Genomic DNA, 15,675 nt, shown 5'->3' with positions numbered 1-15,675 from the left:
AAGTCAAGCTCTCACACCTTTAGGGTGTGATTTTCACAGCTTTCAAACATTAAAGGTAATCTCGAAGTTTGATTCTTCTGGAGTAAAAGAACCCTTTCCTAGTTGCTCATCAAGGCCTGAATTCTCCCAGATTTATGAAAAATCCCTTTTTTCTTTTCTGTCTCAATTAAGGGGATAGCTTCGTCTTTTCCAATCCTCTTTTCATTCAGGGAAGTACCTCCTAGCAGGGAAGAAGGTTTTAGGAAAAAGACTGGTGGACTGCTATGGAGACAGAATTCAATGCTCACCAACAATTCACAGCAATGCACAGAATTTTGTTTAAAAAAAAAACCCAAAAAACTTCTGTTTTGGTTTTTTTTTGTGTGTGGAGCTGGATTTTTTTTCCATTTTATAAAGATGACTCTTGAACACCAAGGCAGGTACCAACAAATAATAGCAATGGATGCCATGACAGAAATATGGTGGTAAAGCAAAACTGGTAAATCCAAGGTAAACACCTATTACATAGCTCACAGAAAAAAGGAGAAAGAAAAAGGGATTAATCAGTGCAGGTATATTCAAGAAAACTTTTTCTAAAACAATCTTCCTGTATTAAAAAGAAACCAATTATACTTGCAAGTCACTTGCAGAAAATTTTAATAATTTGCCAAATATACAGCTATTAGGATTACCCTAAATATCACTCATAATTAAGTTACAAAAGTTGGTAGATAGCATAGTACAATATTCTATAAAATAAACACATGTAATATTAACAATACCCCCTGCAGTCCAATAATGGCAAAAAATAGCAAAAGAAATTACACATATAAATTAGAGGAGATTGAGTGACGGCTTTAGACACTTGAATCAGAGAAACTGAGACCAGACTAGACTAGATACATTCATCCATCAAGCATAATTAATGTAGAATTTTAGATTTTAAAAACAATTAACAACACAACATCAGGTGCAATTTCACATGCTTTCATTTACCTTCCAGTACATTTCCCAGAATATTAAAGTGCCTTTGTGCACTCTAGTTTCATTTATTGTCAGGTTCAACACATAATAGTTGGAAGTTGCTTCATAGGTCACTTTTTTTTTTTAAATAAAATAACTATTTGAACCAGTGTACACAATTCAAACTAAGGTGTTTTTAAAGTAGCTTTGTTCTATTTGCTGTTGAATGTCAGTAACAAACCAATTAAACTCCAAATACATGGGGCCCATCTCTGCTAAACAAGACTACATTAGAAGATGATTCTTGAAGTGTGTTTTCTGCTGTACAATCCTTAGCTTTTCTCATTTTTCTCCTTTCAAACACTGCTCAAATGGTTACATTTGTCCTTTGGATGACAACCTTCTCTGCAGCTTTCATTGACAGATTGCTGTGAACATGGAGAGTGGAGAGTATTTGGCCTGTGGCTATGGAGAGTAACGTACTTCCCAGGTAACATCCTACAACACTCTGTTGTAACTCAATGAATATGCATGGCATATTCTCCCTGCGAGATACTCGAAGACTTGCAGCCTTTGGATCTTATCCGCAGCAATTACCTGCACTGCAGAACTGACCAGATGTCCTGCTCAGGGCTCCTTACAAACTTTCACCGCTTCCCGCTATGCTACTTTCTTAAACCCTAACCTCAATATTAATTACAGCAAGAAAAGGAGAACTTAATGCAGTTTGGCTGTCACTCACCTTGCCCCCAAAATGTCCTTTTCAAAACACAGATAAAGAAGTTTCATAAAACCTACGATCCAGTCTCCCATGAAAGCATGCTCTTCACTAACATTCCACTCCTGCTCTTCTGTGGGAAAGAGTGCAAAAGGGAAATCTCATTTCCCACAGTATTTGAGGCATTTTGATGGTGTTTTCCAATATCTGCACTTTAAGAGCAGATATGGGACATACTTTTTTAGGAAATAAAAATTTCACTTTAAATCATTCCACAATGATGCAACAGAAGGTTACCAGTGGCAAGGGCCAAAGAAGGCACTCAGGAGGAAAGCTTACTTGGAGGGGGAAAAAAAAAAAAAAAAAAAAAAAAAAGAAAAAAAAAGGAAGGCGGGCAGATGAAAAACTAATGATAACTTTAAACAGCAGATGTAGATACCAGTCTCTATCCTTCCACTGTCTTCCTATACTTGAGAGTACTTCTCATCGTGAAGTGAGAAAACAATTACAAAGATCTTAAGTTTAGGCTGTAAACATCCCCGCCTGACACAGCCAGCGCAGGTGATGCCTTCCCTGCTGCTGTAACATGTGGAAAGGCCCACTTTAAATACTGCATAATCCAGACTCTGATTAGCAGGAGGTCTCTGCAGGTAAGGAAGTTTTACTGGGGCTCTAGATGTAGAATATACTAACGTTACTTAAAAATATCATATGCATTGAAGTATTTCAAGAACGTACACACTCTGTTAATCAAACTAAAGGGAATCGGTGATTTCCTAATGTACTGCATACTTTAAAAAGATCTCCATGAAACTGTAGGGTTATGGAAAAGAATGGTCTGACTATGCATTACAGCAGAAAAAAAAATAGAAAACTACAAGTTTCATGTGACTCACAACTATAAGTCTCCAGTTCAGTTCATAAAACAATTTGATTAAAATATTTTAAACATTTCATAATGGTATAATAATTTCCAATGTAATTTATGCAACAAATTCCACCCATATCCAAAAATACCATATATGTAAATGCTTTTTTATAAAACTTTATACAATTCAAACTCTTATTATGCAAGCCTATACACAATTGTCACAATCACCTAGGCAGAAAGTCTTCAGAAAAGTATATTCTCAGAGAGTACATGACTGAAAATGCTCCACGAATCTTCCCTTTTGACAATCAATTTCTGCTAAATCAAACTCTTATTGCTTAAAATCAAAACAGATGGGTTTCATCAACAACAACAGCACTCAGATATACCACACCAGTCTGGGGAAGGGACCTACTTCCAGTTTTATGGGACAGAAATGCCTGTAAGCCTCGTTACCTTTTCCATCAAGATTTCCACGTAACTGTCACCTGTCCTGGACGTTTTGTACAGAGAACAAAAGGAGGCATCACTGGGAGGGAGGGAGATCGATGGCAATGCATACATTTAGTGACCAGTGTCTCCCTCTTCATCTTCTAATTAATTCTGTAAACTGTTTAATGATGTCTGTGAATACATCTCCAACTGTAACTGAAAACAATCTGGTCAGATACAAGACACTAGAAACACCAAATCTAAAATGTGCAAGAACAATGTGAATATAACGCCTCTGCAGGCTTAAATTCACAGTCGGTACTATGCCAAAACACCTCTACAGCAAGCTTTATTTACACAACTTCCAATTAAAAATACTGTTATCTCTCAAGCTACATTTTAAATTAACAGAAATACATCCATAATAACTATCGGTAAAAAAACATGATAAAATTATTTTATTTTTTTTTTAATTCAAAATATTCTGACAGTTTAACAATATTCCAGGTGCATTACAAACACTGCCAAAGTCAACACAACAATCAATACTTAAAGAGCATTCAAACACTGAAGACGTATATCTTAAAGCAGAGACAGGAGAATGCGCTTGTACTAAGAGCATACAGATTAATTTCCAATAACTGACTTCTTTGAGGCAGATGTCTGATTTCTCCGGCACAAAATGGATAAAAATCCAGTAGAGATGAATTACAGAGGACAAAAATTCAAATGTATAAATGGTTTCCCCCATGTTTTCTATAAAACATTGTGAATTTATCATACAAGGCCACTACCAGCCTAGACTACTCTAGTGTTGACTATTTACGGGATAGAACAAGAAAATCGTAACAGAGAAACCAGCATCGAAGCAAACAAAACCACAAACTCTTTCCAGAATATGGCTTAAATTAGTTCACAGATAGTTGGGAATATATGGTGCAAGGGAATACCAGGTAGAAAAAAATACTTTATCTTCCTGATATTTTCCCCTCAGCCTTCACCATAATTTGCATAAATTTTTCAACAAAATGATACCACCCATCCTGCAAGCATCTTTTCCCATGCTTCAAAAACATTATGTTACTAACAGACCGGTTTAATTCTTGAACATATTGGCCAATATTAGCTCTTAAGTTTAAACACATAATACCCTGTTTCTTCCAATTAACCCAGGTTCTCAAAATAGAGCTAAAATTTCAGCTGTATTTAAAACAGCATGTTTGCTTGAAAAAGTATTTATCTCTTTCTGATATAGAAAACAGACTTCAGATCAAGAACTTGCAAACATGTGTACACAAATGAGTGCATAGTGCAGAACATCATACAGAGAGAGCAGCAAGGCCACAGTGTCACGTTAAGTCCACACGTAAAAGATGTATGTTTCCAATGACCAAATCCCTTCTAAAAAGTTTTACTTCTGCGGCTTGCTTAAAGCATTAAAATCTTGCTCTACGGATGGCAAGACTCCTCCATCCCGACTTTTCGTATAGCTGACTTTATATGCATGGTTGGACACGTACACAGCATACAGAAGAGACACACCAAAAATGCTTTGGATACATTATCCTGATCTCAAATATTCCATACGAAAGCTTGAATTTTTCCTGTGAAAAAGAAGGAATTGGGACAACATTCAAATTACACACCTTGCCTGTGTGTCATTTAAAAAAAAAAAAAAAAAAAAAAAAGCACCAGCTTTAGCCCAGGATAAGAGAGCCACAACTCCACTGCAACAGATAGAGGTACATCTGGTTGCTCCAAGGCTGGACTGGATCTTCGCAGTAAAGGGTTCTTCACCTGTACTGCTCGTTGTTTCCAGTCACTGCTCCCCAGCAGTGGAAACGTGAAACGCTTGTTGCAAAAATACAAGCGGCAAACGGCTAGAGGAAATAAATCTCTGTATGCTTCCTCAAAACGCTTTGTCTCCCCATTCAATTAGTTTGCTTTTAAAAAGCAGTGTTTTTGGAGAAGGGCCATCACAACAAAGGAGCAAGGCATTTCCCTTAGTCACAACATCAGACACTCTATTAACAGATTGACTTAATCTCCTAAACCAAATTAGTTCCTGGAACATCTCGCATTTGCGTTCTTTTACTCCTTCCTAGGAACAAGCATTTTCTCTAGCAGTTGTGCAGTTTAAGCCTGATATTTTACTCCAGCATTTTTTTAGCACCTCAACAGAAATTACGTTGTAGCTTGTCTGTGGTGAACATCGGCTACAGACAACCACCAAGAGGGGAAGCGCCCACACCAGGGTTGAAAGAACAACAATATCATCCCGTGACACTGAAAAGCCCTTCTCAATACACTGGCTTCCAGGTTAGATTACTGACTCGAAACAGGATTTCTCTCAATGTAGGGTTAACTCCAGTTATTGAAATACAGTAAACACAAGAGGGCAGTACTGAGGACATCAATCCTGCACGTTAAAGAGTTTTCAGTCCATTTTCTAAAAACCTGCTAATGAGGATACGGCTCAGCGTCAAGGCTAAGTGGGCAAATGTTACCTACGCTAAAGTCGTTACGGGAACTAACATAATCCTTGCTTATTGTACAACTGTACTCCTTGGATTTAAGCCAACCACATACAATTCATTCTACTAATTTACCTATCCTGCTTAATCTCAAGTATCTTCATCCTTTCACACTCCCTAATTAACTATCAATTATTTTCCTGAGTGAGATTATAAAAAGTTAAACCCTTCTACCAAAAGTACAAAGACAAATAAAATATAGAACAATACAAACCCAGTTATACAGCATTACAAGTGCAGAAATTCTTCATGTTGTTGCTCTTCTTTATCATTGGCCCCCAGTAAAAAACATAGCAAAGAATTTAGTTATCCAAAATATTCTGAAGTACTGTGATTAAATTCTTCAGACCATAAATGTAGCCCTCATCCTTTGTGTTGCTAGGAAACACATGAGCAAAATCTATCATTCGGACTTCCACGTTTGCACTTTCCTTTATCTCTGTTGGCATGTGACAGAAAACTTTTTCCAGTTGGGGTATAACGTTTCCATTCAGATGCTCTTGTGTAATGCACGTGCTGCTCTTCCACATGTTGTCTTGCTCCAAGTTTTCAACTTTTAGCGAGAGTTGACTGTGGTGCCTCTTCGAGTATGCCTTTTTGTGAAGTGCATAGAATTTGGACAAGCCTTTACTTACAGAGGCCTCGATTTTTCCATTCTCTGTAGAATTTATTACATGAATATTGTTATTATACTCCAGTATGTCTCCACCTGATAACAGTCCTTTGGGCACTCCTCTCTTCTCTGCCAGCATGACATCACTCAACCGCACGGTTGTTGCCTGACACAAACCTTCATAAACAAACAGTAATGAGCTTGCATAAAAGTTGAGCTGCTGCTGGCCCTCAAACCACTTCAGAATTTTTTCAATCTTCTGAATGCTGGCAGCTATCGCATCTTTTCTCAAGCAGTACCCATTGTGGAAAAACTTTGAGATGCCTGCAAGAAATAGACACGTTTCATGATTATTTTCACCTCTGAAAAGAAAACAAACATTTTTCATTTCTTTTGGGATGAGAATAGTTCTTGATTTGAAGAAACAGACAGCATTCACATCATTTCCTTTCAGGCAATTATTAACTGAAACAGAAATGAGCCGAGGAACTCGCATACCTTCAATCACTTCACCTGTAAGGCCTGCTGTATAATACTACAGCTTGGATTGTAAATAAAACTAACTAATCAATGTATCAATCAAACAGTTAGATGAACATGGTTCCTGCTCCCCAAGTCATTTTAGCAAGTATGTGGACAGTTTAGGGCAGGGACCCGTTAAATTCTTCTGGGTTAAACAAGCTCAAGCAGCTCTTTAATATGAGTGGCAGAGCTGACAAGTTAGTGACAGCTCTGGAGAAGGGTGTGTTCATGCATATGTCCTTCTGTCCTTCGGTGGGGGACAGATAAACATATGTCAAGTAATAACTAGCTTGAAACAGTTATCACCAAACAGCTGTATGATGGCAGCATTTTTATTTATTGTTAACGTCGAGCAACATATGGAATGACTTCAACCGAGAAGGTCCCTTAAATTGAAAGGTGCATTTATAGTAGCTTTCTAATAGAAAAGACAAGATATATTCACAGCAGACAACTAGAGATAAAAATATACACAGCATAAAAACATTTAATACTTCTAAAAGATTTCTATTTCATTGTAGTTTCAAAGCTGCAAAGAAATGGAATTTACCACTAACACCCCCTCATTATTAGTAAAAGACATGTGATGAGGAAGCTCCTATAGTCTACACCACTGTTATAGCCAACTGCAAACTTAATTTAGGATCGACAGGTAGTTCAAATAAAACAGCAAACAGTTAAAGACCCATCTGGCAAGAGGAGAAAAACAGACTTTTAAAATGGGAACACACAAACTGCTCTTCCTGTACTGTTCTATAAATGAGTAAATAAAATGAAAAATATCCAAGAGCACCAAATTCCAATACACAAATTCCCTCACCGTCCTTCACTGTTTCCTTTGTCAAGCTCCTTCCATAGTGCTGGTTTTGCGTCTCATAGCTGTCAGAAGAGACATGGTAAACCTGCAAGAAACAAGGAGGTAACTCGGTACTTATTTTGAACAACCAATACTTCTGCAGAGCTAAGACACACATTAGACAGGCTACAAAATCCTTGGTACCATTTAGCCCTCGCAGAGTTTTAAGTTGCTTGCAGCGGTCAGCACTGCCCTCTACTGCTCTGATCTGCAAAATCCTCTCCCTTTACAGCTTGGGCTCTGAGCTACAGCTTTCCTGCGTTAGAAAGACATCATTGTGTCGGCAAAAAGCAACACGTCCATTACGGGAAAATATCTTATATGACACCTGCCTTGCAAATCAATGCTAAGACTTGAAACTATCATACTCCTACCCACATTGCTATGAATATTAAACCAGTAAGATGTAACAAGCTCAAAAATTCAATGCAATTATTTTGCAGTTCTTAAAACTATAAAAATACTAAGCACAGCAGCAAAACAGTAAGAAATATTATGAAGTGACCAGGAAGGCCCAGCTCCATGAGACCCATCTGAAACTGCAATTGTTTGCACAAATGAGGGTATACTAAATAAATGAGAGCAGTCGAATGAAAGCTCGGTTCCAGCACTGACAGCGGTACATCAGCTTTCGTCTGAAAGGGAGGCAACTCATATGGGTACAGTTTTGTCCATATGAGGAATTGTACAAGCTTAACAACTTAATTCAAAACTGTTTTACATAGGCACACATTTTCTCTCTAACTGAAATAATTTCCATAGTAGAAATGTGCCAGCCAGCCAGGCCCAAGTATAATTTGTTTATGAGAGTGTAGACAATTCTTATTTGCAGAAATAATGGTGTTACCGAGCAGGCAGCTGTCTCTGGCAGAAACTTTTGTGCTTGGCGCTTGTTCAGACCACCCAACCCTGCAGCACCCATTCCAGCTGCAGGGCTCTGCCCTCCCTTCACCCGTCGTAAAAAGAATGGATCCCACGGAAAGCAAGTCAGGGCACACCAGTGAGGCGCCTGCCCCCAGTCCCCGCTTTGGGGTCTTTTTCTTGGTGTAGCCCACAGAGAAAGTCCAGGACAGTGAACCATCAGCACAAAAAAAGGAGTGGTACATGAGCAATAATTAAAAAAAATTAAGAACTCCCTGTTTTCATTGCAGCCCCCCACCCTGAAACCTCTGTTCCCCATCCAAACCACAACAAGCATAGCATGAAAACACAGGTCCTTAACTCCTGCTTTGCAAAGCAGCTGGGAAGAAAAGTCTCAATTAGGTCTTAATTTGATGAAAAGATAGAAGTAATTAAATTCAGGGTCCCCAAGGAACTGAAATCATAGCGTGTAGAAGCTGATTTAAGTCATCAACCATGAGTTGAAGGGGCAGTAAATAATTCTGGTTATACTAAAGAAATAAGTTGTAAGCCTGAATGTTTAAAGTCACTTGGAAGCAGAGACACTTCCCACTGTTATGATTCCTATTTCCACTGTTACGATAGTTATAGAAACTGAGGCCCTGATATCTACAAATTGCAGAAGTGCAGAGCAGAGTGAGTTACTGTAAAACAGCATCTAACAAGTGTGATTTTCGTTTCACAAAAACATTCATTTTTCACCACTAGGGTTTTTTTTCCAAAGCACATAAAAGAGGTACAGCATACAACATATGAACCCAAAGATTCCTTATGTAAATACTTCAGGTACCAAAGTTACTTTCAAAAACATACAGAAAGTTTCAGAAACTTTTTAAATGTAAAGAGCTACAAGCCAAAGGTAATTAAATAAAGCAAGAATAAAAAAAAATATATTGCTTAGAAAAGGGATCAAGAGTCTGATGACTACATGTAAGTTTTCACTAGCTGTGTCTTCATGTTAATAATATCAAATGTTCTCATTTAGTTGGTCTAGGGGCAGCTTCCACCATACACTGCACCACACTCCTGAATAAATAATCTTGTTTACCAGAACCTTATCTCTTCCCCGTAGGAGCTAACAGTTTTTGTAACATGGGCACTTGCTCAAAAATGCTGATTAAGATCTGCAAGCTCATTTTGTTTTCCAAAGAAACGCTGGAGCAGCACATAAGCCCCCTGTGCTTCTGAGCTGGGTTTCCCGTGAAGCCACTCTACCTCTTCTCATAATTTGCACAAAACTATTCCCCCCAAAATGGCTTTCTATATAGTTTAAAAATACCCAAGCAGATGTGCATGTTTTGCATTAACAGTGCATTTTTTAACTATACAAAATGGTTGATGACAAACTACCGAGTCCCCCACACATACCAACAGTGTAATGTATTTATTTAACTATATTGTGAACAAGCAAAGACTCAGAATGCCCTTGGTTACCAATGGGCTTGGCTGCAGACAGTAGCATTGAAGGACAACATGTATACGTAATCATGAAAGTATTCTTCATGTTAGCCAAAGACCTGTCTCTTAATACTGCTTCAAGCCTTTTCTCAACTGCAAGGAAGTGACTAGTTGAAACATCCCTGGAAAAACTCAACCAAATCCAAATACATTAAGCCCCATACTGAAAGCAGAGGAACGCAAAACCATGTTCAAACAGAAATAACCTTTAACCAGTTCTTGCTTCACCCTTACCCATCCCCCCAAAACACAGGGATGGCTGTGCAGTAGTAGCAGAAGACTAAAGTCAGCTTCCTAGTCTATGGACCTTTTGCTTCACTGTGTTTTTGTTCATGCTGTCACCACTACTAAGCTACTACCAACCCTTCCCAAAAGGATATTTGCTTTTGAACCAACCTTCTTCTGTTTCCCTGTTGTTGCAGCTCTCTGTACTAGCCCATTTCTGTCAAAATGATGACACGTCAAATAAGTAAAATCCGTAGCCTTAACAATGGACAGGACATTATTAGACAGTAAAATCTCATTTCTTGTCCACTTGCTGCAGCTTGTTACGTTTGCTCTGTATTCACAAGGAGTTTCACTGTATAATGCAAGACAAAGAAAACTCCTTATATGACCTGCAGAACATTGCCTTCAAGAAACTCCTGCTTCATCACTGATTTTTATACATTCTTACTAAACAAGATCAGAGCTGTTTTGGCTGACAAAGCAGGGGCTCCACCTTGTGCCTACAAGCAGCTCCCATTCACTGAAGTTTCTGCATAAACAGAACTGGAATCCACCATGCCAACAGGTTCAGTTTTTTTAATTAGTAGTAGTAGGGACTACTACTAATGCCACTGACGTTCCCATGCACTAGCCGGTGCCTGGGAAGCAGTTTCTCGCAGAGCTCCCAGTGCCTGTCCCTGCTCCCCTGAAAGCCCACGAGGGACCTGCTCTTCCGAACAAGGACACAGAGATTACAGATACACACTCCGATGCCGAGACATCCAGATTTCAAAGGCCTGAGCTGTCCACCCCTTGTAGTTTTTCCATAAATATACTTAACGGTCACCCCTATTTTACACTCATACAGGTAAGAGCAAGTGAGTGTTTAAATATTACACAGAGTTTTCTGTTTACAGCAAGGCACCTCTGCGCTCGTAACTGGCATCTGAAGGTCAGCATCCAGCTTGCTGCCAAAACCAGACCCAAGCCGAAAGTAGGTGTAAGCAGGCAGCACCCCCGAGGACAACCAACACCAGCATCAGTTCATCACCTTCGCAGGGGCCACCTCCAGCACCAGGCCGAGACCCACAACTGGGTACCTTTTGCGTGGACCTCTCGACTGTCCCTACATAAATATACAGGTTTCCTTCACATCTGAAGAACCCGGGTTTCTCTGCAGTCCTGTGATCTCGCACAGACTCATGCTGCCAGAGTGGAAGACTTAAGACGCTGAGTTTTAACAAGCCTTATTTTCTCTTTTTCCAAAAGAAAGTAAAACAAGGATTTGAAGAAAAAAAATAACAAAGGGAGAATTTTTTTAAAATACATTCTCTTATTTGATACTGCTTCAATGCTATAACGCTATTACTGCTGCTGAGAGCATGCCCATTTATCCAAATCCATTTATCTAAACACACACCCCCTTTTCAAAAACAAAACAAAACAAAAACTTTTGTTGTTGCTAGGCCACAAGTGATAAAAGTACATACATCCCTGCTTGCTGCTAGCTTGAAAATTCAGCACAGGAAGGATGCATCCCTGCTCCCCTGTTTCTGAGACGATACTTATATATTATTCTATCTGTTTTGCTGCTTTGTTCCGGTATTTGACAGAGTGCTTTGTATGATTAGGTATACCACCAAATACTCTGACAATCAATATAAAGTTGTAGTAAGGTCCTTACATAAATAAGTTATATAATGAAATTATGTTCAAACTAATTCAGTGAAAAAGCAGGCTAATTATCTCCTAAATAAAAGAAATGACGACAATGCAGTTAAATCATGAACCATTTTAAAATAGCTTAATACATAATTTTGGACTCCCAGAACTTCCACAGAGCACCTCATTAGAATAAATTTCTTTTATGCCTCCTTTTTATATAATGGGGGGGAAGAGGCCATCTCTCATTTCATCCATCATCAGCTTTTTCCTAACATATAGGAAATCTTATCAGCCATACGGACACAAGCGGACCAGCTGTCATATACATGACGAGTCTTTTGTGTAAGGAAAAATTGCTGGAAAAAATGCCAGGGTACCCATCTGCTAGAACTTGCCCAAGAGGATGACAGATGAATCTCCTGAACTCTACAAAGGAAGTACTTCTAAAACATACCCTTCAATCCACTAGCAGATACCAGACTCCGATGAACCGCTGAATTCAGTTCTGCAGCATGGATTCGGCACTGTCAGACTGAGAAACAGATGAGCTGAACTCAACTGCAAGAACCAGGGAGTGAAAGTGGAAAGAGAGAAAAGGGGAGGAGGTGGTGGTGCACAGAGGTCACGAAGCCAGCACAGAGGACCCGAGCAAAGCCTTGGTTCACTGCTCGTTTCAGCCACTGCAGACATCTATTTCCAGACTTTTGGGGGGCACTTGCTTGTTTGGAGGGAGGATTTTTTTCCAGGGCCTGTGGTTGGTTTGTTTCATTTGCTGTGGGTTTGTTTTGGTTTTGTTGGGGTTTTTTTGGTTGGTTGGTTTTGGTTTTTTGTTTGGTTTTTTTGTTGTTGTTGTTGTTTGTTGGTTTTTGGTTGTTTGGTGTTTTTTTTTAGTTTTGGGGGGTGGGGAGGTGTTAGTTTTTGTTTTGTTTTGTCTCCCTGTTTTCTTAAACTTCAAAGCTTGAATTAGACTTATAAATGTAAAAAAACCCAGTTCTGGTCATTTTTTTTACTCTGGAAGAATATGAACCCTAGATGCAGTATTTAATAGCTTTATTATTCCTCCCTTCCTAAATCTTTTTATTAACACATCAGAGCTTATGAAAATTACCACGACACTAGAAAGGGTTCATAAAGAACTCATAAAACAGACTCGGCTACAGTCAGTTTTAAAATATCTTGAAGGAACATGTGCTGTAGATTAGGAAATTCACTTGTAAAACCAGCTTTGATCAGGTATCTGGATTACTGCATGCACACGCTCATAGGCACAAACAATAAAAGCAAATGATGGATTATACTGGTAAAGTTACGTAATCACCGGTTTGTGCTTTAAAAAACACATTTCAGAAACATTATGGACTACGTGATAGTGCAATCAAGATGTTCTGGGAGAAAACCTGCAGAAATTGGGAATTGTGGATTCTGAACATATTGCGAATCCGAAATGAGATCACAACCCACACGTTCTGCTTGTATTCAACAGCATACAAAATACTCTATTTTTAATATTGCATGCACTGCAAAGGTATTTCTTACATATTTACACATCTACTATTGAAAGCATATTGTAACTTTTATTTTTGCTGCTGGAATTATACCTTAGTTTTCCAACTTACATTTAAATTCTCACTACTTTCATAACACATCTATGTTCTCATCTGTTAAAGAAAGGAACCTTTCCACTAAATATGAAATTGGGGTTTTAACCAATGGTACTGAAATGACTGTATTTTCTAAACGCGTTTCCATGCATTTATTCTGTCTATTCACTGCCGTCAGATGAATATAGTTCAGCACATGCCAAATGCCAGAACTACCTACATAAATCAAAGCTCTGCCAAATAGGAGACTAGCTTCTTTTAAGGACAAACTGTACATATTTTACCTATAAACAGATGACTGCTTATTTACCAGTGCATTCAAAAAAGGTGTATCAATGGCTTGTGGGGTAAAAACCCACTATAAATAAATTTTGGGGTAAAAAATCCCACCTGTAAAACATTTTTACTTTTATCTCTTCATGACAACTTATATGGCGTGTGCTTTAAATAACATAGATAACTACATTTTCTATTTTTCCTGGCCCTCTTGTTCTTGCTTTTCTAAAATAGAAACCTAATAAGCAAGCCCACCTCCATGTTAAAAATAACATTGAACAAAGAAATTAAACACAAACCCCTCTACTTTCTGAATCGTGTTATACCATGTTTTGTCCAGCAAACACTAGCAACCTTTATCCAGCGTGTGAGCTGTTACAGGCAGTAAATGCCCGTACAGAAGAGTGTTTTGCATCATGGCCAGAATCTTCCAAAACTAAAGCGAGCAGACAGGCAGAGAGCACCCCATAATCAAGAGGTGGCAAGCTGAGCAGAGAAAATGCCTTGTGAATTTAGACTTTGCTAAGTGTTGCATGAGGGGAGGAGGAATCTTTTGAATTCTTTTTGGAAAATAACTTCCAACATGCAATTTGGTACCAAAGGCACAAAACAAATCTCATCTAGTTAAACACCAGACGGGAAACTGCAATGCTTGGGGGAACCATCATTATACATACAGTTTGAATTAGGGAAATGAAAGAATTTCTGCAACAGGATAAAGACACCAATAAATGACAATGTTAGAAACAATAGTCACAAGCAAAAATACCGTGGAAGCAAGCATTCATTCCTTTTGCACTGTCACGAAACAAAGGATGAAGTACATTGTTTTACCCACGAGATAAGGAAGGTTATGTAACAACATAAGCCAAATCCAAAGCTGTAATCTACAGCCTTCCTTCTCGAACTGAACTGTTTGACTGGTTTTTGACTCGACTCCCACGTTCTTTCTCGTAGGCTTACATAATTACTACTCATGACCACTATAATTTATAGCTGTAAGAGCTTATCTCAAGACAGAGTTAAGGCTGAGAGCCTAGGCAATTAAGTACAGAACATTAGAGATATTAGAATTATTTCAAACAATGGTGCAATCTGTGTGTTGTTGCTGTCTAGTAGAAAAGGGGAAGCTAATCAAAGTCTTTGGCCATTTATGCTTGTTGATGCAGGGCTTCAGAAGCCCTGGCTTTGTGTATGCGAGAAGGAAAACAAAAATCTCACATCGAGAAGAAAATTATTCCTGTGCCAATCACAGCAGAAAAAAGTACTTTAAATGCACTGCATCAGGAATTCGTTACTGACATCAACACATTTATGTTACTGCTCCATAAAAGTTCTGTACAGCTTTTCTTTACAATGAAGTTTTAGAGTAGCCAATACAACACCAATACTGAATCTTCATCTTTCTCCTCACCTAAGACAAGGAAATGCAATAGAGTTAGTACAGACACCTGCAGGGCCTCATCCATCTCAAACTAACCTTCAGCTGACAGTTGTTCCTCAAGCGCATAAGCATCAAAGAACTTTTCTTCTGGTGGAAAGCTTTTTTAAATGCAGAACGTAAGGAGCTATTTATAGCTACATGCATCACCTCTGAGAGCTAACTTATTCTTCTATAATAGTGTCCTAATGCCCTGTCCCAACCCCTTTCTTGTATACATATACAGAACCCAGGTTGCAAATAGATTCCCAGAAAGGACACGGCCAAGTTAAACACTTGTTGTGAACAAGAGCTGTGTTTTGGAACACAACAGCTGATACCAGTACTACCAACATACTCAGATAACACTTCATTTACGTAAAACTCAAAAGGATTGTCATTTGCCTGAAAAACTAGCTACTGTATCTGGTGTGGGACAACAGGCCAGAGCATAAGCTGAATTTGAAAACAAAACAAGTTCTTACCCTCATGCCAAGTACCAAAAAGCCAATCTCTTCCATCAGCGGGTACTTGCTGACCTGCTGCTGTATCTTCTCAGCTGAAGCATACGGATCATAACTTTTCTGACCTATTTTTACATCCATTATGCAAGGCTTATTAAACTTACGGGTCACATCTTCCAGTTTTAGATACGTATCT

At 38.6% G+C, this 15,675-nt stretch overlaps 1 protein-coding gene across 1 annotated transcript in view; it reads right to left on the bottom strand.

Annotated features, from left to right (window-relative positions):
• Window positions 1-619: 619 nt before the first annotated feature.
• IPMK (inositol polyphosphate multikinase) overlaps window positions 620-15,675 on the bottom strand; it is a 43,745-nt gene continuing 28,689 nt past the window's right edge. The window contains exons 4-6 of the mRNA XM_049810406.1: window positions 15,501-15,673; window positions 7,453-7,534; window positions 620-6,434 (exon numbers count right to left, since the gene is read on the bottom strand). Of these exons, the coding sequence (XP_049666363.1) occupies window positions 5,800-6,434; window positions 7,453-7,534; window positions 15,501-15,673 (890 nt within the window). The 3' untranslated portion in view covers window positions 620-5,799. The remainder of the gene's footprint in view (window positions 6,435-7,452; window positions 7,535-15,500; window positions 15,674-15,675) is intronic.

The sequence above is a fragment of the Accipiter gentilis genome, chromosome 9, assembly GCF_929443795.1.
Source record: "Accipiter gentilis chromosome 9, bAccGen1.1, whole genome shotgun sequence".
Classification (NCBI taxonomy): domain Eukaryota; kingdom Metazoa; phylum Chordata; class Aves; order Accipitriformes; family Accipitridae; genus Astur; species Astur gentilis.
Note: the sequence above shows the minus strand (reverse complement) of the source record. Positions and strands in the feature narration are given on the sequence as shown.